This window comes from Indicator indicator, chromosome 11 (genome assembly GCF_027791375.1).
Source record: "Indicator indicator isolate 239-I01 chromosome 11, UM_Iind_1.1, whole genome shotgun sequence".
In the NCBI taxonomy this organism is placed as follows: domain Eukaryota; kingdom Metazoa; phylum Chordata; class Aves; order Piciformes; family Indicatoridae; genus Indicator; species Indicator indicator.
Window position 1 is genome coordinate 13,204,465 of NC_072020.1, and position 23,250 is coordinate 13,227,714.

Here is a 23,250-nt window from a genome sequence, read left to right on the forward strand (position 1 = left end):
CATGTGTCTGTCAAATACCTCCACCTCCCTAGGCAGCCTGTTCCAGCACCTGATAAACCCTTCTGTGAAGAATTTTTCCTAATATTTAACCTGAACCTCCCTTGACACAAATTGAGGTCGTTTCTCTTGTCCTGTCACTTGTTGCTTCTGAGAAGAGACTGACCCCCACCTCACTCCAGCCTCCTCTGAGGTAGTTGTAGAGGGCGATGAGGTCTCCCCTCACCCTCCTCCAGACTAAACAACCCCATGTCCCTCAGCTGTTCCTCATAAGCCTTGTGTTCAAGGCCCTTCATTGGCAGAGCGGGGAGGAGGTCACACTGAGGAGGTGGCCCCAGCTGGCACTTTGGCAGTGCTGGACCATTGCAGGGGCCTGGGATTGAGGCTGGTCTTGGTATAGAGCCTGAGAGTGAGAAGGGCAGACCATGGGTGCCCGGGAGAGAGGAAAGGCACAGTCCAGCAAGGCCTGCCCTCGCCGCTCCCTGCTGCTGGTGGCCCCGGGCCCTGCTCCCCAGTCTGGGTGCTGTGGGGAACTGTGGTCAGAGGGGGTGACCCGGGGGCGCTGAGGTGCTGAGGCCCGGCAGTCACGCTTGGCCCGTAGGTCCAGCGTGCAGGGCACAGGTCTGCCAATGGGCACTTGTTAGTCATGGCCCAGGCACCTCCCTCCCCAGCTGCTGCCGGAGCCCTCAGTAGCAGCGGCCAGGGCCAGGCAGGAATGGGTGCCACTGCTGCCGGCCCCAGGGCAGCGAGCAGCGGGCCAGCACCAGCAACAGGTCTCAGCCTTTCCTCATCCACAAATGTTCCAGGCCTTTCATCATCCTCATGGCCAGCATTGGACACTCTCTAGTACCTCCCTGTCTCTCTTGCACTGAGGAGGCCAGGACTGGACAAAATACTCCATATGCGGTCTCACCACAGAGTAAAGAGGAAGGAGAACTGCACTTGACCTGCAGGCCACGCTTTTCTTAATGCACCCCAGGACAGCATTGGCCTTCTTGGCCGCAAGGGCACATTGCTGTCCCATGGATAACTTCTTGTCCCCCAGGACTCAGAGCTCCTTCTCCACGTTGCTGCTTTCCAGCAAGTCAAGTCTTAATCTGCACTGGTCCATGGTCTTGTTCCTCCTCAGGTTCAGGACTCTACCTATTACTACAGGCATCCTCAACACAAGAAATTCCCTTTCTGTCATCAAACTTTAGGGAGGGTAAAGATAAGGGGTTTTGATACATTAGCTAAAGATGAAAAAGAGAAATCCTTAGAAGCCAATAAGGAAAAAAGGAACATCTGACAGATGGGTGTGAGATGCAGGAATAGTGAAACAAAGCCGACAGCTTCACCGAGACAAAGGAACATGGAAAGCAAGAGGGAGAACAGATTTGGGATTTAACTTGAACTGGCAGAGAGAATGGAAAATGGCACTTTTACACACTATAATTAACTATCCTTACTGAAGCTTTCTTTCAGCTGCCAAATTTGCATCTATCCTCCAATATTGACTCACATTTTGGTTGTTAACTTATGACAAGGTCATCCACTTGAAAAGCATTTCTGAGCAAAGCAATGAAGTAATTAATCTCTCTGTTAGAGAACTTGTTTAGCTAATAACAGCTCTTAATATTTTAAGACAATTTCTACCTACTTAGAAGAACATACGGAATATGTGTGAATAAGTAGTAGAAAAAACCTTACCCCTCAAGGAAAGTGGTGAAATAATTAAAGAGCTTCTCACACACTGATACAACATTAAAAACCAAATTAATTACCAAATGTGGCTTTCTGCTGGCTTTGAGAAATCCAGTGCGTAAATCTGTCAAAATTTACTGCAGCCAGATACACTGCATGGCAAGTGAATCAAAACTATGCTGGTCATTATGGAGCCAGCAATATGCCACCTCGTGGCTGAGAGGGCCATACACAAAGGGAAAAAAAAAAAATAGGAGGAAGGTACTGAGAAAATTGGGCTGTACAAAAAGTAAGGTCATCTTTTAAAACAGGTGTCCAACAATTAGTGTGCCCTTAGAATTTCAAACAGGGGAAAATGAGTGATTTGGGTGGCAAATCACAATGACATGCCAAAGCTGTGCACATTTTACCAGGGGGTAAGCAGCACAGGGAAGTTCAGCATGGCCAGATTGTAATGGAAATGTCTAAATATTCAGGCACTGCAGCAAGAATTGCCTTGGGAGGGAGTCCAGGGAAGCAGAGCACCAAGCAGCCCATGGAAAATGAGAGCTGCCAACTCCTGCACCAGGAACTAGACTACAAGTTGGAGCCTAACCTGTCAGACATTCCTCTTACTTTTGCCTGTTTCACTGGTGGAAGAACTATGCTACACTTAATAGCTTAAACATCTCCGCTCCAGCAAGGGCACCCAGAGTGAGTAAGGTCCCTCAGACCCCGCTGGAGACTACGGGAGACAGCCGGAGCTTGTTGCATGCCCTGGCCCACGTCCAGGAGCCAATACCTGGGGTGGAGGAGCTGGGAGTCCGACAGGCTCCGGCGGGCTCCGACGCCCTGCGATGGTTTCCGATGTTCTCCGCAGTTCTCCGATGGTCTCAGACGCCCTCTGGCGGTCTCTGGCGGGATCTGATATGCTCCGACGCCCTCTGGCGGTCTCAAATGTTCCCGGCGCTCGCCAAGGGGCTCCTGCCGCTGCAGTGGGCTGCCAGCAGCAGAGGGCTGCCGCTCTTCGCGCCTCTTCCCCAGGGCTCAGGACACACAGGAGATGCCCCGATGCCCTTTATGAGGGCGAGCCGAGGAGGGTAGCACGGCAGGGCTCAGCCGCGGCTAGGACGGGAGAGTTCTGAGGAGCCGCCTGGTACTGCTGTGGCTGGGCCTGCTTACAGCCGGTGCCTGCAGCAGCACTGTGGCCACGTGTTTGCAGATGGAGGGTTGGAAGGTCCCTGGTAGCCCTCAGCGGCCCACAGGTGCTTTGGGCCCTATGGTATTGGAGGCAGGTGGGCCACGGTGGAGTATTGCCTTGTGCGGTTTGATGGGACAGGAGCCACCTCCATTGGCTCTTCCTTGTCTTGTGGTAGATCCACCACCATCGGTTGTTGAAGGTCTTGAGGTGGATCCACTTCCCATTGTTCTGGGAGGTTGCCCTCCAAGGGCCTGACGTTTGCTGGAGGCATTGCTGCTCCTGTCAGGCCTCCTCCATTTTTGGGGAAGTGGAGGCATCCTGAGAGGTTCAAATTACCTCAGTCACCCAGCAGACCGGGGGTTTTCAGCTTCTCCTCAGAGGGTCAAATGATCTCAACTGCCCCCACCGTGGGCTCTCGCTGGTGTTTCGCAGGCTCCAATGGCCTCCTCTCCCTCATCTTGCTGACTCTGGGTTCCCTCTCTTGCCTGGCTTGGCCAAATACTCTTCACCCAAGCACGCACTCGGTGTCAAAGTATGGCTGCACAATCAGCTGTGGGCCAATCACAGACCTGCTTGCTCAGGCAACCAATCACAGGCTGCTGCTCTCAGCAATGGGAACTGCTGCCAGCAGTGGGCTTGAAGGGCCTCTGGGGAAGTCCATTGAAGGCCCCATCGGGAGAACCCTTAAAGACCTTACTCATGGAGGCCACTTAGCTTGTCAGAGAGAAAGGCTGTCCTTTACGCACCAGGACCCTTGTCTAAGGGGAACACTGGCGCATGTGTGGCTGGGGGACAAACAGAAGCTCTAGCACTCTTTCTGCAGTACGGGCAGGAAAGACAGGACGTGGCAGACAGAAGGAAATAAATCCCCCTCAACCAAACCAAAGAGCCCCAGTGTTTTCACTGATGCAGAGCAGAGTTGATAGTCCTTGGGGTATACCCAGACTGCCTGTTGCATGTGCTGCCCAGTTTGCTGCCAGCCCTGGGCTCCAGTCACTGCTGCTAGTCTTTCTGCAGATCTTTTGGGATCCAGTTGCCTATTTCTTTCTTCCCTCTCACACTGGTTCCTATCTCACTAAGGCTCCTTGGATTTTGTTCAGCACTCAAGATGACCTGCTCCATGACCTTCCCAAAACCACCAAGGTCAGACTGACAGGTCTGTAGTTCCCTGGGTCTTCTTTTCAGCCCTGCTTGCAGATGGGTGTCACATTTGCCACTCTCCAGTCAGCCGGTGACTCCCCAGTTAGCCAGGACTGCTGGTAAAGCATGGAAAATGGCTTGGTGAGCATGTCTACCAGCTCCCTCAGTACCCTTGGGTGTATGCTTAAACTGTACAAAAAAATTTCTAGACCACAAAAGCAATGCCTTTGCCAGCCACTCACAAGTTCCCAGTGCATTAAAGGGAAACTCTCAAAGCACTTCTTTTTCTTTTGCCAGGGTTCATAAAATGAAGTAATGAAAGTGAATTTTTCTTTTCTATTCTATTGAAGGAAAAGTCCAACTAAACTCTTCTGACTCTGACTGAAGACGATTTCTTTTTTGGAGAATGAACTGCTTCTACATCCACTGCATGTTCAAATCTTCAGTATTTGTCATTTGGTTCTAATTTTTCTTTTAGACACCTCTGTGTTTGAGTGTCAAGGTTTAGGGCTGGGCTGGCCATTAAACAAGCAACGGAGGTTCTCCATGAATCCCTCTGCCTTCCCAAAGGGAAAAGAAAGGGCCTGGTGGGTTGGAAAAAATCCCTAAACCTGCTTTAATGAAAATAGTAATAAAATGAAATATGCACAAATAGATAGAAACCATTATCAAGCAAACCTCTTCATTCCCCCATGGCAATTACATCTCTGTCATCACCGATGCTGTGGCAGGCATTGGGGAAGTCCCAGACTGAACTCTGTGGTGGATGGCAATCAGATTCAGGAGCTGGAATTTGGAACTGGATTCAGGAACTCATGGATCAGGATTGAAGGCAGCACAGACTCTGGCCACTGAAGAGGAGGCTCTACCCTCAGGATCCCCCAGAATTTATACAGAATATTCCATCCGTTGGATGGAATCTCTTGTTGGGGTCAGTTTAGTCACCTGGCCTGTTCTCCCAACAGCTGCAGCCTTTTCCTTGCTGCACCCCAAGGTGGCACACAAGACATAGCAGTGCCCTTGGTCTGCACCCCAACCCTTGGTGCTAACTCTCCCCGTTAGCCTTGTCACTGCCAGTAGCAGCCACTCTCTGTGCCACCCTGCCCTGAGCTGCAGAAAGTGTCTCACTGAGCAGACACAGCTCAGGGAAGGCACAATTCTGAGAAGAGTTAGTGCTGGGCTAGCTTACACCAGGACATTAAGGAATTACCCCATGATTCTCAATGTCCCAGGCTTATTTCTCTACAGAACCATTGTCAAAAAGAAAATATCTACCTATCTATCTATAAAAAACAACTAAACTAGTGAAGTATAATTGGTCTGCTGTTCTTTGTGATCTTCCAAGGACACACTGAGCTCCCAGGCTAATTAATGAATGGGAATGGCTGCAAAGAAGCAGCAGTGACTCTGCTCGAATTTACACATTTCCAGTCATTACATTTCAATTCCTTCAGAGAAGAAATCAAGTGCATTTTCAGAAGGAAAAAACCCAAAGCTTTCCACATCCGACTAAGACAGAAAATTAATTTGTATACTGTCAGCAGCAAAAATCCTCCAGACCAGCACAGAAAAAACACAAGTACTCCACGGCAAGCACTGTTTGCTCAAAAGTAGGGCTATCACCACGTATCTCAAATAGCAGCAGTATGGGCAAATCCAGGCAGATTCTCTTAGAAGCTGGGGAAATAATCAGGTAACTTCCCTTTGTATCCAATCAACATTGGTTTGGAACTTGCTCCCCACCCTCCCTTTTTTCACCCTAGCCCTCCAAATGAGCAGCAGCCAAAACCAGAGAGCAAATTTCCCTGGGAAACTTAACATACTTTATTGTACAGCTGTGAATGTTTCTCCTTAGTTAAAAACCTGTCAGCTACAAAACCAGCACCCAGCATTAGCACACAAACTATTCAGTGTGCTAAACCCAAGGCCAACATTGACTGCTGTGGTGTAGCACTGAGAAGCATTTCCCACCCACCTGCACAATCATAGGACATGACAATGCAATGCCAGCAGGCTTCCCAAAACCCCCTTGTTTTTCAGTGAACCAAGTGAGGAAAACACTCTTGGAAGTCAGGATCTTTCTTGCTGCAGCCACTGGGAGGTATTGTTCTAGAGCATCAATTCTGAACAAACCAAGACGGACGCTTCCTGGCCCTTTCAATGACCCGCTTGCCTTCCTCTTTTTCCGTGGGCTTCTCTCCATCATAAAGGACGACAGTCTCTACAGTTGGAGCATTAAATGGTCCTCCTTCCTTCTTACCTATTTCTATCCGTATCAGTCGGGTTTCTGCTTTAACCTTTGCATAGCAGTAGCCACACAGGACGTGTTTCTGTTTTAAGTTTCCACACTCGGGACAAACATCTATGTTCGTCTAAAAACAACAGGGGAAAACAGGAAATAATCACAAACTACTGCAAAGGTTACATGTCGCACCAGAGAAATCCTGACTTCTCAAAATCTATTCCTCTTTGTAATGTCCTGCTTTTGCTGGGAGAGAATCCCAGGCCATTCAGGGGATGCAGGCCATTAGCAGCTCTGAATCAGCCAGGACAGCTGACTGGAGTTGACTCTAGGTGTATTCCAAACCAAAGGCATCATATTCAGTATAAAAGGGGAAGTTTGGTGAGGAAAGGCGTGCAGCCTGCTTGTGCTCCTCCGCTTCCTTATCATGCTTTCAAGGACTGCCTGCCTTCTTGGTGTGACTACTGTACCTTTGCTGGGTGAGCATAACTTTATACTTCGCATGGTATCAGTTTGGCTATTTCATTAAATGTGTTTTCTTTTTAACTTGTGGGTCTTCTTTTCCCAGTCTCTCCTCAGGAGAGAAGGGCAGTCATTGGGTGATAGAGCAATGACTGTAGTTTAGCCCCAGATATGGGCTAAATATAGACCAGTAATTTTTCTGTCATGGGTTTGTGGCAAATGCTTACTACTAAAAATAGCTTATGAAGTCAGTATTTAAATCATTAAGCCTCCTGACATCTGGAAGACTGATCAACTCAGATGCACAGCATGTACAGACCTTTTCCATTTGTACTAACTGTTTAGCTAAAATTCACATTGAATGGCTTGCACCAGAACTGTTGCTGTTAACTGCAGACCACTGTCACACATCATGAATATACCATTGAGAAAGTATTCTGAAGGTTACAATATCTTATAAGCTTCTTCTATAAATGAATCTCAGAAATATTTTTCAGTCAGTAATAGCAGAATCACAGAATATTAGGGGTTGGAAAGGACCTTGAAAGATCATCTAGTCTAACTCCAGAGCAGGACCACCTAGAGTGGGTCACACAGGAACACATCCAGCTGCGTTTTGAATATCTCTAGAGAAAGAGACTCCACAGCCCCCCCGGGCAGCCTGTTCTAGTGTTCCATCACCCTCATAGTGAAAAAGTTTTCCTTATGTTTACATGGCACTTCCTATGCCTCAACTTCCACCCATTGTCCCTTGTCCTGTCATTGGGCATCACCGAGAAGAACCTGACTCCATCCTCTTGGCACTCACTCTTCATATATTTATAAACATGAAGGAGGTCAACCCTCAGGCTCCTCTCCTCCAAGCTAAAGAGCCCCCAGCTCCCTCAGTCTCCTCTCAAAAGGAAGATTTTCCACTCCCTTAATCATGTTTGTGGCTCTGCACTGAACTCTATGCCCACTATAATGATCATCTAAACTAAGTGAGATGACAAAAGGTGTAAATCTTAGTCCAGCAGGCTTGTTTGCCATTATAACATTACTTTTAGTAAATAAGGTGGCAAGCCCATGAAAGACGGTGGCTACCTTTACTTTGATAAGCTTATTGGGACTTCTTCTCCTGCAGCGGTTCACTTCAATGGTGCGCCTCTTCTTTGGTGCTGCCATCCATAAGATGCTATCGAAGAGGCTGGGCACCTCATTACTTTCTGCAGTGCTGCCTACTGGCTCTGGAAACAAAGCTGGAGCTTGGACAGCTAATGCTGGTCCTGAAAGGGTGAAAAAAGAAAAAAAAAATTAATTGCAGCCAAGCCCCATTCTCGTGTGCTGCCAAGTAAACATGACACGGATGCTACCGGCATCCCCAAAGCGAGGAGGTAGAGGCGGCCAGCAGTGTTCCCTTCCCGTTCCCTCATTGTCCCCAGTGCTGCGCGCTCTCCCGCACCAGTTCCCTCACTCTGCCGGCCCGAAACCCTCACACCACCGCTTCCTTCAGCCGGGAGTGGAGCAGATCGGTACCTACCCCAAGGTGGGCTTTGGCTCCTGGAGAAACCCAGCAAAAGGCCGTGCTCCAGCCGCCCCCAGCAGCGTTGCAGGAGACCGCAAAGCCGCGGCAGCGGGGAAAAAAACAGCACCAAAGCCGCCATCTTCCTACAGAGCCCCTCCGGATCCTGAGAGGGAGGGAAAGGCTTCGCAGTGGGTGTGCGTAGCTGCCGCTGAGCCTTCTGTGAAATCGAGTGCCCCTCGGCCCTCGCTGCCCGGCGATGACGGAAAGCAGGACTACACGTCCAGCATTCCTGTCACCACCAGGAGGGCGGTGCGTGGCGGGGACTTCAGTTCCCACCATGCCTCACGGCCCGCCGTTTCGCCAATCACGTCTCTCAAGGGGCCAGCGCTGCTTCCTGGCATGCTCCGCTCTCCTCTCCTTTCTCGCCAATCAGCGCGCCGGCGGCCGTCTCGTGTGGGAGGCGGGAGGAGCGAGTGCGCCTGCGCAGAGAGGTAGTGAGGGGAGCTTATTCCAAAATGGCGGAGCGCGGCTATAGCTTCTCGCTCACTACCTTCAGGTACTCGTGGGGAGAGGGCTGCAGGCCTGGACTCTCCGCGCGCAAGCCGGCGGGCAAGCGGGAGGATGGCGCACAGCCTACGCGGAACGGTCTTCTGGCGACGGGGCGTGATGGAGCCGGGAGTTTGCAGAGTCATGGTGTTCCTCGCTGGGCTGTGAAGCCGGGCCTGCGAGCGCTGGGGGGCGGCCGTGTCTGGAGCCAAGCTGAAGGGGCGGGCAAGGGGAAGGCGGCAAGGGTCGGGTGGATTCACCTTCACCTGAGGGGGACATACAACTGCCGGGAGTCTTTGTGAGGAGAACGGCTGCGGGTGCAGCCGAGGAGAGAGGCGAGCGCTGAGGTGGGAGTTCCCCGTCCCACCTGATGTCTGTCGCTAAAGACGCCCCAAGTGCAGTCGCTGCTTGTGTCTTTTCTCGTTGCCATAAGTCAGACTCACTGTGGGGCCAGCCTAAGGTCGTGCCGTATAGGGAGAGCTTAGTCGGTTCTCTTGCACCCCTACGCTTTAGGGTGGGTGGGCATTCTGTAATTCTGAGCTAATTGGGAATGTGTGGTGGTAGTTGAGCTATAGTATTTTGAGCGCTTGCTTCAGAACAAAATTTGCAGGTGTGGGTTTGAAGGAAGCTTTCAGATAAGTTTTAAACAGATTCTTTTCCTTCCTGTTGCACTTTGCAGGCGGTATTCTCCTGTGCTATGCACAGCTTAGATGTGGAATGATTGTGTGCCCAGAATGAATGTGCTATTGAAGTGGTATGAGTTTAAGTGGTACTCTAATACATACACTTAAGATTAATCCAGAGGGAATGAAACTAGTTTTCACTGTGCCTTTTTGAAACTATTAAGCTATGCAGAACTTTAAAATCTGAATACAAGAATCTTTGTGCTGCCATTGGTAAAGTGCCTCCTTAATACCAGAGAGTAATGCTGTATAATCGCAGAGTGGGTTGCTAAAGACTTGTTGCAGTTCAGCAAACATAGCTGTTCACCCTAACCCTCAATGCTCCTCATTCTGTATGAATTACTTTGTTAGCTTGGCTCCTGCTGCACTATTCTGAGGATGCTGCATCCTTCCAAATGGGGAATACCTGGGAAGGGAATGCGAGTTTTTTCTGTCTTGCGTCATTGACTTGTTGCCTGCTTGACAGTCAAAAAGGGTCACAGTGTTTTGGTCCTGCCTTTCGGCAATGAACATCAGTATCCTAAACTTTTGCAAACCACACTTATAATGCCATTTCAGCAGAAAGATGTTTCCTACTGCGTGAAAAAGTTGTTTAAAAGGGTATAAAGTTGGAGAATGAACTTGTCCTCCTTCAGTATGCATTCCAGTCCTTGTTCCCTATGTCAGACGTGAGCTTTCAGTGGGGTTGCAGGCAGGTGCTGAGTATCCCAGTCATGCTGTGCAGCAGCACATTCTTTGCCAAACCAGCCTGCTTTTTTTAGAAGGTGTTGGGACTTCAGAGTTGTGGGTTTTCAGTTTTAAATTCTAAATTTTAAATTTATACCTTTTGATGTGAGGAGTAAAGAGGCTTTAAAAAGCAAGTTAACTTTGGATTTCTGTATGAAAGATTTGAGCATATCAGAATTATGTTAGACTTACTTGGGCATTTTTTCCCTTTCAGTCCTTCTGGAAAGCTTGTTCAGATTGAATATGCTTTGGCTGCAGTTGCTGCAGGTGCTCCATCAGTTGGGATTAAAGGTATGTTCAGAAAACAGCTACTTCAGTGAAGGGCTCAAGATTCTGAGTGTCATTTGGTCTGTATACAATTTCTCATCTTGCCTTCTGTTACATATTTTTCTTTCAGTGGATTTTCACGTGTTTTAGTGGGTTTAATAGTTTCCTTTTTTCCTGCATCTCCGTAAGTTTTTACTGTAGAGGAAGGGATCACAGAGCCCCATGCTTGGAGATGGAAACTGTGTGATTTTTTAAAACATTCTACTGGTAGAAGCAGCTTTCTTTATTTTTTTTTTTGAGTGTTCCTGTCTCAAGTAAATAACTCCAGCTACATGTCCAGATTTCTAGAAATTACAGAAAAAGTTACTTTAACTTTTCAGTTACGAATGTGTGCTTTAGAATCTTGGGGATGGGATTATGGAGCTGTGTGATTATCTAAAATGAGAAAAGATGTGAGTGGGGTAAACAAAGTATCTCTGTTTAATGTGCTGTCAACTTGAAAGGTTGTTTAAAAAGGAAGAAAATTCTTCACAGTCTGATCAACTTGTTCTATGGTTTGGCTGCTTTCCTTAATTTATCATGTCATATAAATGAAAAAAAGTCTTGCTCCTTTCTAGCTGCAAATGGAGTGGTGTTGGCAACTGAGAAGAAGCAGAAATCCATTCTGTATGATGAAAGGAGTGTCCACAAAGTAGAGCCAATTACCAAACATATAGGTTTAGTCTACAGCGGTATGGGTCCAGATTACAGGTAATAAAAAGTTGTGTTTGGTCACCATTTGTATGCGTTTTCCTACAAGAGATGTGAGTAAAAGAGAGAATTAGCTGTTCCTTTCTAAGCAAACGGCATAATACTATGTTCCTGTATAAGGCATTAACTTAAAGGTTTTCTTAATATAGCCAATACCTTGTCAAATAACTTTGAAGAATGAGTATAGAACAAACAGCAGTGTAATTCAACCTTAAGGCTTTCAGAGATTACTCAGCTGATAAAAATAACCCAGCACAGTCCATGTTTTCTTACACTGGTGTTAACACCAGATGTCCAATTCCTCAGCTTTCAGTTCTAGTTGTAACAACGTTGAAACATTTCTGGCATACTCATTTTGTCTTTGTTTTTAGAGTACTTGTGCACAGGGCTCGGAAGCTGGCCCAGCAATATTACCTGGTTTATCATGAGCCCATTCCAACAGCTCAGCTGGTACAGAGAATTGCTTCTGTGATGCAGGAATACACGCAGTCTGGGTATGTGGCTTTCTGAATTGTGAAGTTGCTTAGAACAATCATGTTGTTAAAAAGTAAGGAGTTAAAACAATCTGGTGACATAGCTTTTTGTGTCAAAAAGGCAGTTTTTCAGTGGAGAGTGCTCACAGAAAGCAGGCCAGCAGGAGGAGCACTGACTGGCAAGAGGTGAGGTAGGGACTCCACATCTTGCAGACAGACATGTTGGAACGAGGCAGCTTGCTCTCAGTTTTGTGTTGTTCCTGGATTAGTCATTCATGAGCATGGTACCATGGTACTGGGCTGTTGGGAAGTGACTGGGAGCAGGTTAACACATCCAAAATAATCTAGTCATGTTTGGTTTTCACTGCTGTGATTTCTTAGTTCCAATTTGGTTTTTTCCTCTATAGTGGTGTTCGTCCATTTGGTGTGTCGCTGCTAATATGTGGCTGGAACGAAGGGCGGCCGTATTTGTTTCAGTCAGACCCATCTGTAAGTATCCCAGGTTTATAAATTCCGCTTTTGTAAAACTTGATGTGCTCTTGAAATACTTTCTGTGATGAGAAGAATGCAGAGCTAAAATTAAAGATCCCTTAACATAACTTCAGAATGAGCAATTTCATTAGGTGCTTGGAGCAAGCTTGGATTATTCTGTGTCTACATGTTCTTGTAAAATGGATGGAAGTCTGACCAAAACCTGGTGTATTGTGGAACGTAATGACTGTGCTCCAGTATTTAAGGGCAGTGGTTAGTTTGAATTTATTTGCTGTGTTTGCACTGCAGTTCTGAAAAGCTGCCCTTTGATGCCTGTGTAATACTATGTCAGACAAAAAATGTGGTCACTGTAGTGATCACCCATAAGCTTCAGAAATCTGAATTGCTACCTGATGCTCAAATGTAAAGCAAAGTGCAGGTGCCTTCTGTAGGTAACTTGTCTAGGGCCTAGAACTGCTGATGGTCTTCATGTCAGAAGATGGAAGAGGAGTGATGGTGAAATGTCCTCTTAGTAGCTAAGATAAATCAGATGGTTGATTTGCAACAAGTTGTTTACACATCACAAAGTGGTAGGGGTTGGAAGGGAACTCTAGGGGTCATCTAGTCCAAAGGGTCACCCAGAGCAGGTTGAACTGGAGTGTGTCCAGGTGGGTTTTGAAAGTCTCCGGAGGAGGAGACTCCATAGCCTGATCCAGGGCTCCAAGTCTTCAACACCTTCACAGGAAATAAGCTTTTCCTTATGTTTAGATGGAACTTCTTGTGTTCTGTGTTTGTACCCATTGCCCCATCCTCTTAAACCCCACCCTTTGGATATTGGTAAGACCCCCTCTCAGTCTTTTCCGGGCTAGAGAGCCCCAGGTCTCTCAGCCTCTCCTTCTAAGAGAGATGCTCCAGTCCCCTCAGCATCTTTTTGGCCCTCTGTTGGACTCTGAAGTAGTTTCCTGTCCTTCTTGAACTGGGAAGCCTGGAACTGGACCTAGTACTCAAGGTGTGGCTTCACTAGGGCAGAGTAGAGGAGGAGGAGAACCTCTCTCACCCTGCTGGTCATGCTTTTCTTAATGTCCCCATCACTTAATGCGTTTCATTCATTACTTATTTAAGATTAAGTAGAGTGAATATCAGGAAATACCTGCCTGTAGTCATTCTCAAGGGCAAACAGACTCTTTTTGTTTAAGGAATCACAAATTAAAATTATGCTACTGACTTGGGAAATCCACCTTTCAAAGTGGCAGGAGGATGAAAAAACCTGGGCTCCTGTGTGTTGTATGTTTTCACAGCATGTGTTTCCATACTGAGCCAGTCATGATCCAAAACAGTCTTCTGTATTCTGAGAACATTCGCTATTTTCATAATTGCTACTGGCCTTTTTGCCAAGTAATAGAACATATAATATTTGTCCAGGTTCAACAAAACAATTGAACAGTCTGTTGCTTTCACAGGGAGCTTACTTTGCATGGAAAGCAACAGCAATGGGAAAAAATTATGTCAACGGGAAAACATTCCTGGAGAAAAGGTAATTTTTGATTCCTGTCTGAAAGGCTACTCTGCTTCTGTGCAGAACAGCCAGGTGAAAAAATGCATGCTTCTGTATTATCAGAACAATGGTTATTACTATGATTAATTGAAAATACCAAGATCAGCTGCTTCTAGTTTACTTATTTCCACGTGCGCAGAAAAAATTGCTTTATGTAAACTCCAGCTTTTGTGTTTATGGAGAATTATTTCACTGCAGTAAACATTATATCCAATATATTTGCAGAAATGTCAGGAGGGAAAGTAGAGACTTCTGGGGTTGAGGTTTTTTTTTTACAAGTAATAATTTTGAGTATTAAGAGTGACTATTAACTTTGACCATTCACAGTGCTTACAAGTAACATTTGTATGAGAAACAGGAAGATTTTAGTAGTGTTTGAGTTTTTAGAAACTCCAGGTTTATTAGGATTTGCAAAGATCTTTGTCACATGCTGAAATAAATGAACTTCTGTTCACAGATACAATGAGGATTTGGAGCTTGAAGATGCCATTCATACAGCTATCTTAACACTAAAGGTTAGCAAGATATTGAAGAATCAAGTTTCTTCCTGTTAAGACATCACTGGTAGGATTCACTGAACTGTATTTTCTTTCATAGGAAAGCTTTGAAGGGCAAATGACAGAAGACAACATTGAAGTTGGCATCTGCAATGAAGCTGGTTTCAGGAGGCTCACTCCAACTGAGGTTAAGGACTACTTGGCTGCAATAGCCTAGTAGCAATGGAGCAAGACTGTGTGATTCACACAAAGGTCTTTTTAATTTTGGCTACTTAGACATTTTTGGTTTGCCATTTTTGCATACTTATTTCTACATGGTTTGAGAGATTTTTTTAAACACCGTGGGTGGAAATGCCATAGTCCTGATATTGTAATACACCAAATCTTATTATCAGTAACTCTTTCCCCTTGTACAAGGAGACTTTGGACACAAAATACTGTACAAAATGTAAAGTTAAAAATGACAGCTTGAAGCAGGCTAAAGAATAAAATTTGAAGGCCACTGTTTTGGGGGAAGGCGTCTGTCTTTTTTTTTATCCATAGTTTGTCTGCATCAAGCTGAGATTTCAGTAGCTTTCTTGTTGAGGAAACAGATCTTCACATACAGCCATGATAAACTCATGTTAGACCTTCTTTATATAACTGAAATTTTGAGTGGACAGGATAATCTTTTTGCTTTGGAATGCTGTTTAAATGTGAAGTAACTTCCAAAAAAAAAAAAAAAAGGGGGTTATCTGGTGTTAAGAGATAACGTGCTTCCACGACAGACAGAACAGTCTTTTCATTTCAGGTGCTAACTCATCTACTTGACCCTCTTGGTCTTTGTGTCTCAAGATCTTGTTTTCTATTCCTTAGGTTATTTTTGCAGCCCTAAAATTGTCACTTTTTCAACTCCAAAATATTGTTAGAAACAATGGAAGTAAGAAAACTCTTACTGAAAACTAAATGCATTTATCACTACCAATAAAAAAAAGCAGAAGGAGAAGTGCCATTACTTTGTCCCTTGAATTGTGCTCAGGTATCTTCCAACTTACAAGGAGGTGCAGTAATGAACAGAACACTCATTTATGCATCTCAGCTTTCACAGGTGAAGAACTAGATGCTTGAGTGTTGTGCTGGGTTAGGTGTATGTATCTATACGCTTGTGTGTAGAGTCCTCAGGTTATATAGAAACAGGATAAATGTACCACAAAAGAAACAGGATGAATGTCCCATTTTCAGCAGGAATAATCTGCTCTGCTGTCATGTAAGTTACCTCTTGAAGATTTTATTATTTTTAAAGCAATCTGTTTGTTAAAATAATGAACTGTGAGTGATAGCTGGGTCACTTCTTGCAGGTAAGGCTAAGCAGGTCTGGGAGCAGCCTGATTGGTTAGGTGTCAGACAGCCATAACTAACGGAGGAAATACTGAGTTAGTCTGCAGAAAGCAGTGCACAAGCTTAGTTAATCTCTTCTTTCCAATGTATGTCTTTTGATCTCTCAAAGTTCTCATTGGGTAAAGAAGAATTTCCAAAACATGCCATGAATGAAGTTTTGTTTCCTTATGTCCAGATGATTGAGTAAGACTTCATCCAGCTCACTTTTTGAGTATTTTATTCTGAAAACCAATCACTGCTCTGGTTCTTGGAGTGAAAATGAACAGCCAGGAGCTGAAACTGGAGTTACATTGCTGGATCTTCTAAGGTTCCTGGATCATTTGGGAAAGCAGACTGCTACTTGAATATTCATACATGTTTGGTCAGTTTTTAATTCCAGTGTGTAAAAGGAATTTTCTATATGGAAAAAATGCAATGAGTTACATAAATTGTAGCAGCTTTGTTTGTCTCCTCTGCTAGTTGTTCAGTGAAGAACACCATGTAAAACATAGTTGAAACCAAAGCAATTTTGAATAAATCACACCAGCTCGCTGCTCACTCCCCAGATGGTAACAGTGAGGCAAAGGAATAAAATGTTGAAGGTTTGGGGATGCATGCTTTTGATTTTTATTTTTTTTGTTGTTGTTCTGTTTTGGGCTTTTTTATTGTCATTGGAATTTTGAGGCTTTTTTGTTTTGTTGCTGTGGTTTTTTAATTGAACTTCCATCTCAGTACAATTTTACTCTTTTTACAAGATGATGAATGGGAAGGGAACAAATAGTATCTTCCATCTTTTGTTGTGATTTCATGAGTGAAAGGTAGTAACTGTTCTGTGCACTGTACAGAATTTTGTGCTTTGAGTACGAAAAGTGTTACCCTTCAGATACCTGACAACTGGTACAACTGTTGAGGGGTGTTTTTCCCCCACATCCCACTAGGAGGACAGCCATCCATTACCACATGGGGTATTTTTACTGCAGTGTGTCCTCTAGAAGCAGTGTTGGTTTTACTTCGTGTTACACACCAATGTTGTAAATGGGTGGCAACACTACATCAGTACCTTTGTCAGATGTTCCCAGTGTCCTTGTCTACCAGGTTGCCTTAGTGCTTTTAGGAATGTAAATGGCTTGAATTGGTAAAATAGTGTGTGATTTGGTGGTGATGATGATTATTATTAAATGGTAGTACCTTTTTCAGAAAAAATAGAAGTATGAGGCCATTTCCTCTCATACTCAAGACTAAGGTCTCATCCTTTGGTTTATTATCAGTTACTCATTTTGATGAGCCACCAAGTTGGTAGAGAAGGATCTTTTTTTATGCTGTCAAGAATGGAGTCCTAAAGCTCTCATCCATATGCTTAGGCGCTACAGAGGATCAAAGTTCTTGGGACTTGGTGTAATTTGCAAAGAACATGCATAATATTTTGAACTCTGGCTTTATTTAGGGTATAAAGTAACTTTCTTGGTAGTAGGCAGATACACCTTGGTATTGCACAGTTCTCAAGGAGAGGGTGGTGTGATTTGGAATGTGTGTGGAGTTGAAGCTGCTTAATCCTACACTGAAGAAAATCATTACCATGCTTGGATAAGTCCACATCTAGAACAGTGACTTTTGTCTAGTTTTTAAAGAGAACCTTTTAACTGCAGGGAGTTAACTTACATCTTTTCCCATTAAAAATCCTTGGGATTTAAGGAAATAGTAATTTTGAGATGTATTTCTCGAATAGTAAAATCACTTCAGGAGTGAGTGACACGTGCAGTGGAGCAGCATATTATGTGGTTGTGGTCATTTTCTAAAAGTGCAATTTTTTTTTGTTGGTTTTTAATTTTTCAGTTCTATGTTACTAGCTTTGTGTTTTGCAAACCAGGTCACTGTGTCAAGTGGGGAAGAAAGTGGACAAATGTTGTTCAGTTCTGAGGAATTACAAATTTTAAGGTTGATTACTTAAGCTGACCGTGAAATATGATTTTGTTCCATTATCTTGTTCCTGATACAGTCATCTCAAAGAAGAAAAAGAGCTGCTGGTCACTTGAAGTAGGTAATGTTCTTGATTTGCATGTCCTGGAAGATGATTGGCTGTTGGAATGGGCTGCCCAGGGAGGTGGTGGAATCACCATCCCTGGAGGTGTTCAAGAGGAGATTGGACGTGGCACTTGGTGCCATGGTTTAGATAGTCATGAGGTTTAGGGTGACAGGTTGGACTCGATGATCTTTGAGGTCTCTTCCAGCCTTCTTGATTCTATGATTCTATGATCTGCTCTGAGAAACTTGGATACTGTGACACCTGTGAGAGCAGAGAATTTCCTTGGGGTTTATTAACTAGTAGGTCCAGGATCTGAGAACAATTATCACCATTTCATGAGGTGATTGCTGTAGGTAGGTTTCAATGTGATCAAAAGTACACGTGTGGTAAGCCCCTTGCAACCTTCTTTGGTTTTCTATTGCATTACAGGTCTTGTGAAATCATTTGGACAGGTAGAGACAATTACAGCAGGAATCAGCAGTCAACAAAGTGTGTAGAGAAGGCGTATTTCTCCCATGTTGTTAGGGACTGCATTGCAGCATGGAGAGGCTATAGAGCAGGGAGATGGCTCTGCTGGGAAGTAAGCAGCAGCTCTGGGTGAGTAAGGAGGACATTTGCTCATATTTATAAATACATGGTTTAACATGGCCCGTTTTTGCTACCTGAACTTTATGGCCCTAACATGCATCAAACTGTGGTTGCTTCTTTCCTGCTGCGGTTCACACCCATGGCTGACTTGTCCCTGGTCTATTTGACCTAATGTCTTTGCTTCTTGAATAAACGCTTTTCAGGATAAAAATACGTATTTATGTGAGGACCGCCGTATCTCTGGTTGCAGGCAAGCCAAGGATGAGAGCCAAGCCAGGAAGACTGGTGCCGGCGGCGCAGCGAGGCGGGTGCGGCCGCTGTCCCCGCCCGGCGGCCCCGGGGGAGGTGCTGGGCCGGACCCAGCCGCGCCACGCCGGCTGGAGCCGCCTCTGCCGCTAGCAGGGGGGAAGGCTGCCGCCGCCGCTGACTTGTGAGTATGGGCTGCGGGGGCGGTGGGAGAGCAGCAGTGGGGAGGGCGCGGAGCCCGGGAGCACCTACAGAGACGAGGCTGGCCCAGCCCAGGCTTGTCGCGCCCGACAGCGGCTTGGGGGCAAGGGGAGTTACGGGCCCGCGACCGCTCGAATCCCGCTGCCCACCTCACCGGGGACGGTGTGCTGGGTTGAGAGCAAGGCAGGAAGGAAAAGCCGGGAACTAACCAGTGTCCGCCGGCGCCTCCGAGAGGGGCCGGGGACTAGCGCCGAGGGCACCCTGCCCTCACCCAAGATGGCGCCGCGGCCTCACCGGCACGGCTTTTATATGTTCGCGGAGCAGCGCGGAGATGGGGGACGGAGAGGGCTGGGTGAGGGGCGGGGCAAAGCGGAGGTTGTACGCGGCTCCGAAGGGAGGCGGGCCGCAAATGGCGGCCGTGTTCGCTTGGGGCTTTGCGCAGGCGTGCCGGGGTTGAGGGTATAGTGGAGGGATCCAAGGCGGGCGCAGGGAGCCTCATGACCTAGCGGCCAACATTTGCGTGAAGGGTTTTATTTTTTTTCCATCCTCGTTTTAAAGAGTAGCTCTTCTTCCGAGGCATTGCTGTTGATCGCGATGCCGTCTCGCAGTTGATGTGCTGAAAAAGTAGTTGGGTTTGTGGGCTTATTTTTACTGAAAAACTGTGTGCTTCCTCTTGAAGCATTTTTACGTTTTTAGAAGTTGAAGCTGTTATGGTGGGAAATGCCAAAGTCGTAACTTTGGAGTCTTGCTTGTTGCTTCACGTAAAAGAATAAACTTGTGGCAGTGGTGAGGACTTTAGGGGTAACAGCTGTTTTCACTGGCCTCTGCTGACCTTGAAGAACACCAGTAGGTCGTGGGGAAGACATTAGGCCTTTTGATAAGAAGATTTTTGTGATTCTGAATATCGACTGAGCCAGGAGCAATTAACACAGGCTGTATTTGAGCTCATGTGTGGTGCAGCAATGATTTCAACTGCTTGATGAAGCCAGGCTCCACAGTTGGCACTGGCAGAGCCTGCTGTAGGACCCAGGCCATACCCTGTTGCTTGTTTTCAGCTGAAGCGCTACTGGCCTTCCCCTTACTATCAGTTTGCTTCAATATGCAGCTTAGTTAAATGTTACAGGAACATGTGTTTATACTTGTGGTTGGGAGTCAAATTCCATTAATTTCACCATTCATACAGGCTATTCCCTGCTAGCCATAAAAAGTGGTGTTTGCTGTAGTGTTGAATCTTACATTTTTCAAAGCCAGCCCACATTCAGTTAAGTGATAACTATCACATTTTTCTGAGAGAGGCATACTAAAGCAATAAGCATGCAAAGAAATAGACTTTCTGGACACAACACAGTCATTCTCTAGAACTAGAAAACGTACAAGGTTTCCAGATTCTCCCAGCTCTAGAATTATTAACTGTAGACTGTCAGTGCTGCTCTGTAATGTTAAAACTTTGCCAGGAGCTTGTTAGGAACTTACTGATTCATGAAGTGTAATCTGGAAGCAGGAGAGAATGGAGCTTTGCTACTCATAATTGTAAAATACAATGGGCTTCATCTATGCTGTGTTAAAGTACTTGCTGGGAGCCAGTTGTTATGTATGTTTGTGATCGTGGTGGGTAGCTTTTATGCTTTAATATAACTGCAATGAGAGGGAGAGTCAAGGTTTGCTCATGGCATTAACAGATCATAGAATCAAGAAGGCTGGAAGAGACCTCAAAGATCGAGTCCAACCTGTCACCCTAAACCTCATGACTATCTAAACCATGGCACCAAGTGCCACGTCCAATCCCCTCTTGAACACCTCCAGGGATGGTGACTCCACCACCTTCCTGGGCAGCACATTCCAATGGCCAACCACTCTCTCTGTGAAGAACTTTCTCCTCACCTCCAGCCTAAACCTCCCCTGGCACAGCTTGAGACTGTGTCCTCTTGTTCTGGTGCTGGTTGCCTGGGTGAAGAGACCAACCCCCTCCTGGATACAACCTCCCTTCAGGTAGTTGTAGACAGCAATGAGGTCACCCCTGAGCCTCCTTTTCTCCAGGCTAAACACCCCCAGCTCCCTCAGCCTCTCCTCATAGGGCTTGTGCTCAAGGCCTCTCACCAGCCTCGTTGCCCTTCTCTGGACATGCTCCAGCAATTCAACATCTTTCCTAAACTGAGGGGCCCAGAACTGGACACAGTACTCAAGGTGTGGCCTAACCAGTGCTGTGTACAGGGGTACAATGACCTCCCTGCTCCTGCTGGCCACACTATGCCTGATGCAGGTGAGGATGCCATTGGCTCTCTTGGCCACCTGGGCACACTGCTGGCTCATGTTCAGCTGCTGTCAACCAGTACCCCCAGGTCCCTTTCCACCTGGCTGCTCTCCTCTCTAATTTTGCTCTGGATGGCAGCTTTTGCAAATGAGCTGTTAGAGCTGAGAGCTCTGAATGACTGCTTTGGTGAAGGGCTCATGTACAGCGGGTTAACCCACAAACTTGCAGGGTGTGTGTGTGGAGACTTGAGCGCTGCTGTTTTCCCTTGGTTGAGAACTGAGGTCTTATGAGGCTGCAGGTTGCATTTCCAGAGATAAAGAGAACTGAACTCTTTGGTGGGACTTGCACTGAGATGTCTGATGCTTGTGCTTTGCCATACCATTAGCTGTTGCACTTAATCTATCGCAAATCTCCAGCATGTACTGCTGCAGAGACCTCTTTGGACTGTTACGCTTGATCACACAATAACAATTTTGTCTTTTGCTTTCATTTAACAGGAATAATGTTTCCAACATGTCGTTGCAGTCGCTGCTTTGTGAGAGAATTGCTGTTGCCAAAGAATTGATCAAAAGAGCAGAAGCCCTTTCCACATCCCAGAAAAGGAGAGTAGAAGGTGGGGCAAAACTATGTGGCAAACTGAAGGCTGAGCTAAACTTCTTACACAAGGTTGAAGCAGGGAAGGTGGCCGTTAAAGAATCCCACCTGCAGAGTACAAACCTTACCCATCTCCAAGCCGTTATCCAGTCAGCAGAGAACCTGGAGGATGTTGTCAGTGTTCTCCATGTCTTTACTTATGAGGACAGGTTTGGAGAAAAACAGACACTGGCGGTAGATGTTGTTGCAAATGGAGGTCACACATGGGTGAAGGCCATTGGTCGGAAGGCTGAGGCTCTGCATAACATCTGGCTGGGGAGAGGCCAGTATGGTGACAAAAGCATTATTGAGCAGGCAGAGGACTTCCTGCAAGCAAGCCGTCAGCAGCCAGTGGAATACAGTAATCCCCACATTATCTTTGCATTCTACAACAGTGTGTCCAGTCCTATGGCAGAGAGACTCAAGGAGATGGGGATATCTGTGCGAGGAGACATTGTGGCTGTGAACTCACTGGCAGAGCTGGCTGCAGAAAATCAGCACCTTAGTGCCAGTGAATCAGATGAAGAAGGCCTTGAACTCCTGCAGGTGACCAGAGTAGACCGGGAGAATCTAGTGGCCAGCATTGCTTTTCCTACCCAGATCAAAGTGAATGTGTGCAATAGAGTTAACTTGGACATCACTACCTTAATAACTTATGTCTCTGCTCTCAGCTATGGTGGCTGCTACTTCATTTTCAAAGAAAAAGTGCTAACAGAGCAAGCAGCTCAAGAAAGGAGGGAGAGAGTCCTGCCTCAGCTGGAGGAGTTCATGGAGGGGAAAGAGCTCTTTGCCTGTGAATCTGCTGTCAGGGATTTTCAGTCCATCTTGGAAACACTGGGAGGACCTGGAGAGAAGGAGCGAGCTGCATTGCTTGTGAAAAGAATTACTGTGGTGCCAGATCAGCCCTCTGACCGTGCCTTAGGACTAGTGGCTAGTTCCAAAATCAACAGCCGTTCTCTTACCATTTTTGGGACGGGAGACACGTTGAAAGCCATCACCATGACTGCAAATAGTGGCTTTGTGAGGGCAGCAGCTAACCAAGGTGTCAAGTTCAGTGTTTTTGTCCATCAGCCCCGAGCTTTGACAGAAAGCAAAGAGTCTTTTGCTACACCTTTACCAAAGAGTTGCTCACCTGATGGTGGGCTATAAGTCATGGAATCCATTAGTAATTGAAATATTACAGGTGCTGCAGTGGAGGCATTTGGAGAAACAAGTATTGTCATAATATGTTTTTGGATGCGTACCAGTGAAAACTTAACTGTAGCAGTGGAAGAATTTTCCAAGGGATTTGCAATATCTTTACTCGTTTCTTGCTTCTTTTGTTCAGCTGACCATTAATTTATTCACTGAGGTAATAAGATTTCAGTGCTGGTTGTTAACTGGCATACCATGTATTGATTATATCTATGCCTATTAAAAAACTCACCTAAAGTACAGTCGCCTTTGTGCCCTTGTTTTTGTCCTTTTCAGAGAGATTACATTCAAAACCTCAGGTGGACTTCAGACTTGACTTCTGTGGAACTTGACATTTATTTTCACTTGTTGTAGTCAATAGAATTCTATGTTCATTCAGACCTACCCTGTGTAGAGCCCTGTGCCTTTTTGTCTGTATGCTGTTTCCTGAAGATGTACCATGAACAGAAGACAACTTAAGCCTCCCTTTTACTGAAGGGAACCAATGTATGTTTACCATATTAAACTGAACTGGGCAACAGCTTTAAATTTACAAGAAAATTACAAGTCAAAATTGGAGCTTGTTGGTATTAATATGTTGCG

At 45.9% G+C, this 23,250-nt stretch overlaps 3 protein-coding genes across 3 annotated transcripts; 2 read left to right on the forward strand and 1 right to left on the reverse strand.

Moving 5' to 3' along the window:
* Nucleotides 1–5,812: 5,812 nt before the first annotated feature.
* MRPL32 (mitochondrial ribosomal protein L32) lies at nucleotides 5,813–8,347 on the reverse strand. The gene is made up of 3 exons (XM_054385003.1): nucleotides 8,224–8,347; nucleotides 7,788–7,969; nucleotides 5,813–6,372 (listed from the first exon to the last, which is right to left on the reverse strand). Exons 1-3 carry the CDS (start codon nucleotides 8,345–8,347, stop codon nucleotides 6,118–6,120), a joined length of 561 nt encoding a protein of 186 aa, XP_054240978.1. The 3' UTR covers nucleotides 5,813–6,117.
* A 376-nt stretch (nucleotides 8,348–8,723) lies between these two features.
* On the forward strand, nucleotides 8,724–14,673 carry PSMA2 (proteasome 20S subunit alpha 2). Its single transcript, XM_054384870.1, has 8 exons — nucleotides 8,724–8,764; nucleotides 10,378–10,454; nucleotides 11,048–11,180; nucleotides 11,552–11,674; nucleotides 12,061–12,142; nucleotides 13,585–13,658; nucleotides 14,137–14,194; nucleotides 14,277–14,673. The coding sequence occupies exons 1-8, from the start codon at nucleotides 8,724–8,726 to the stop codon at nucleotides 14,391–14,393; spliced, it is 705 nt and encodes a 234-aa protein (XP_054240845.1). The 3' UTR covers nucleotides 14,394–14,673.
* Nucleotides 14,674–18,544: 3,871 nt separating this feature from the next.
* C11H7orf25 (chromosome 11 C7orf25 homolog) lies at nucleotides 18,545–22,890 on the forward strand. Its single transcript, XM_054384950.1, has 2 exons — nucleotides 18,545–18,573; nucleotides 21,339–22,890. Exon 2 carries the CDS (start codon nucleotides 21,355–21,357, stop codon nucleotides 22,621–22,623), a length of 1,269 nt encoding a protein of 422 aa, XP_054240925.1. The 5' UTR covers nucleotides 18,545–18,573; nucleotides 21,339–21,354; the 3' UTR covers nucleotides 22,624–22,890.
* The last annotated feature ends 360 nt before the right edge of the window (nucleotides 22,891–23,250 follow it).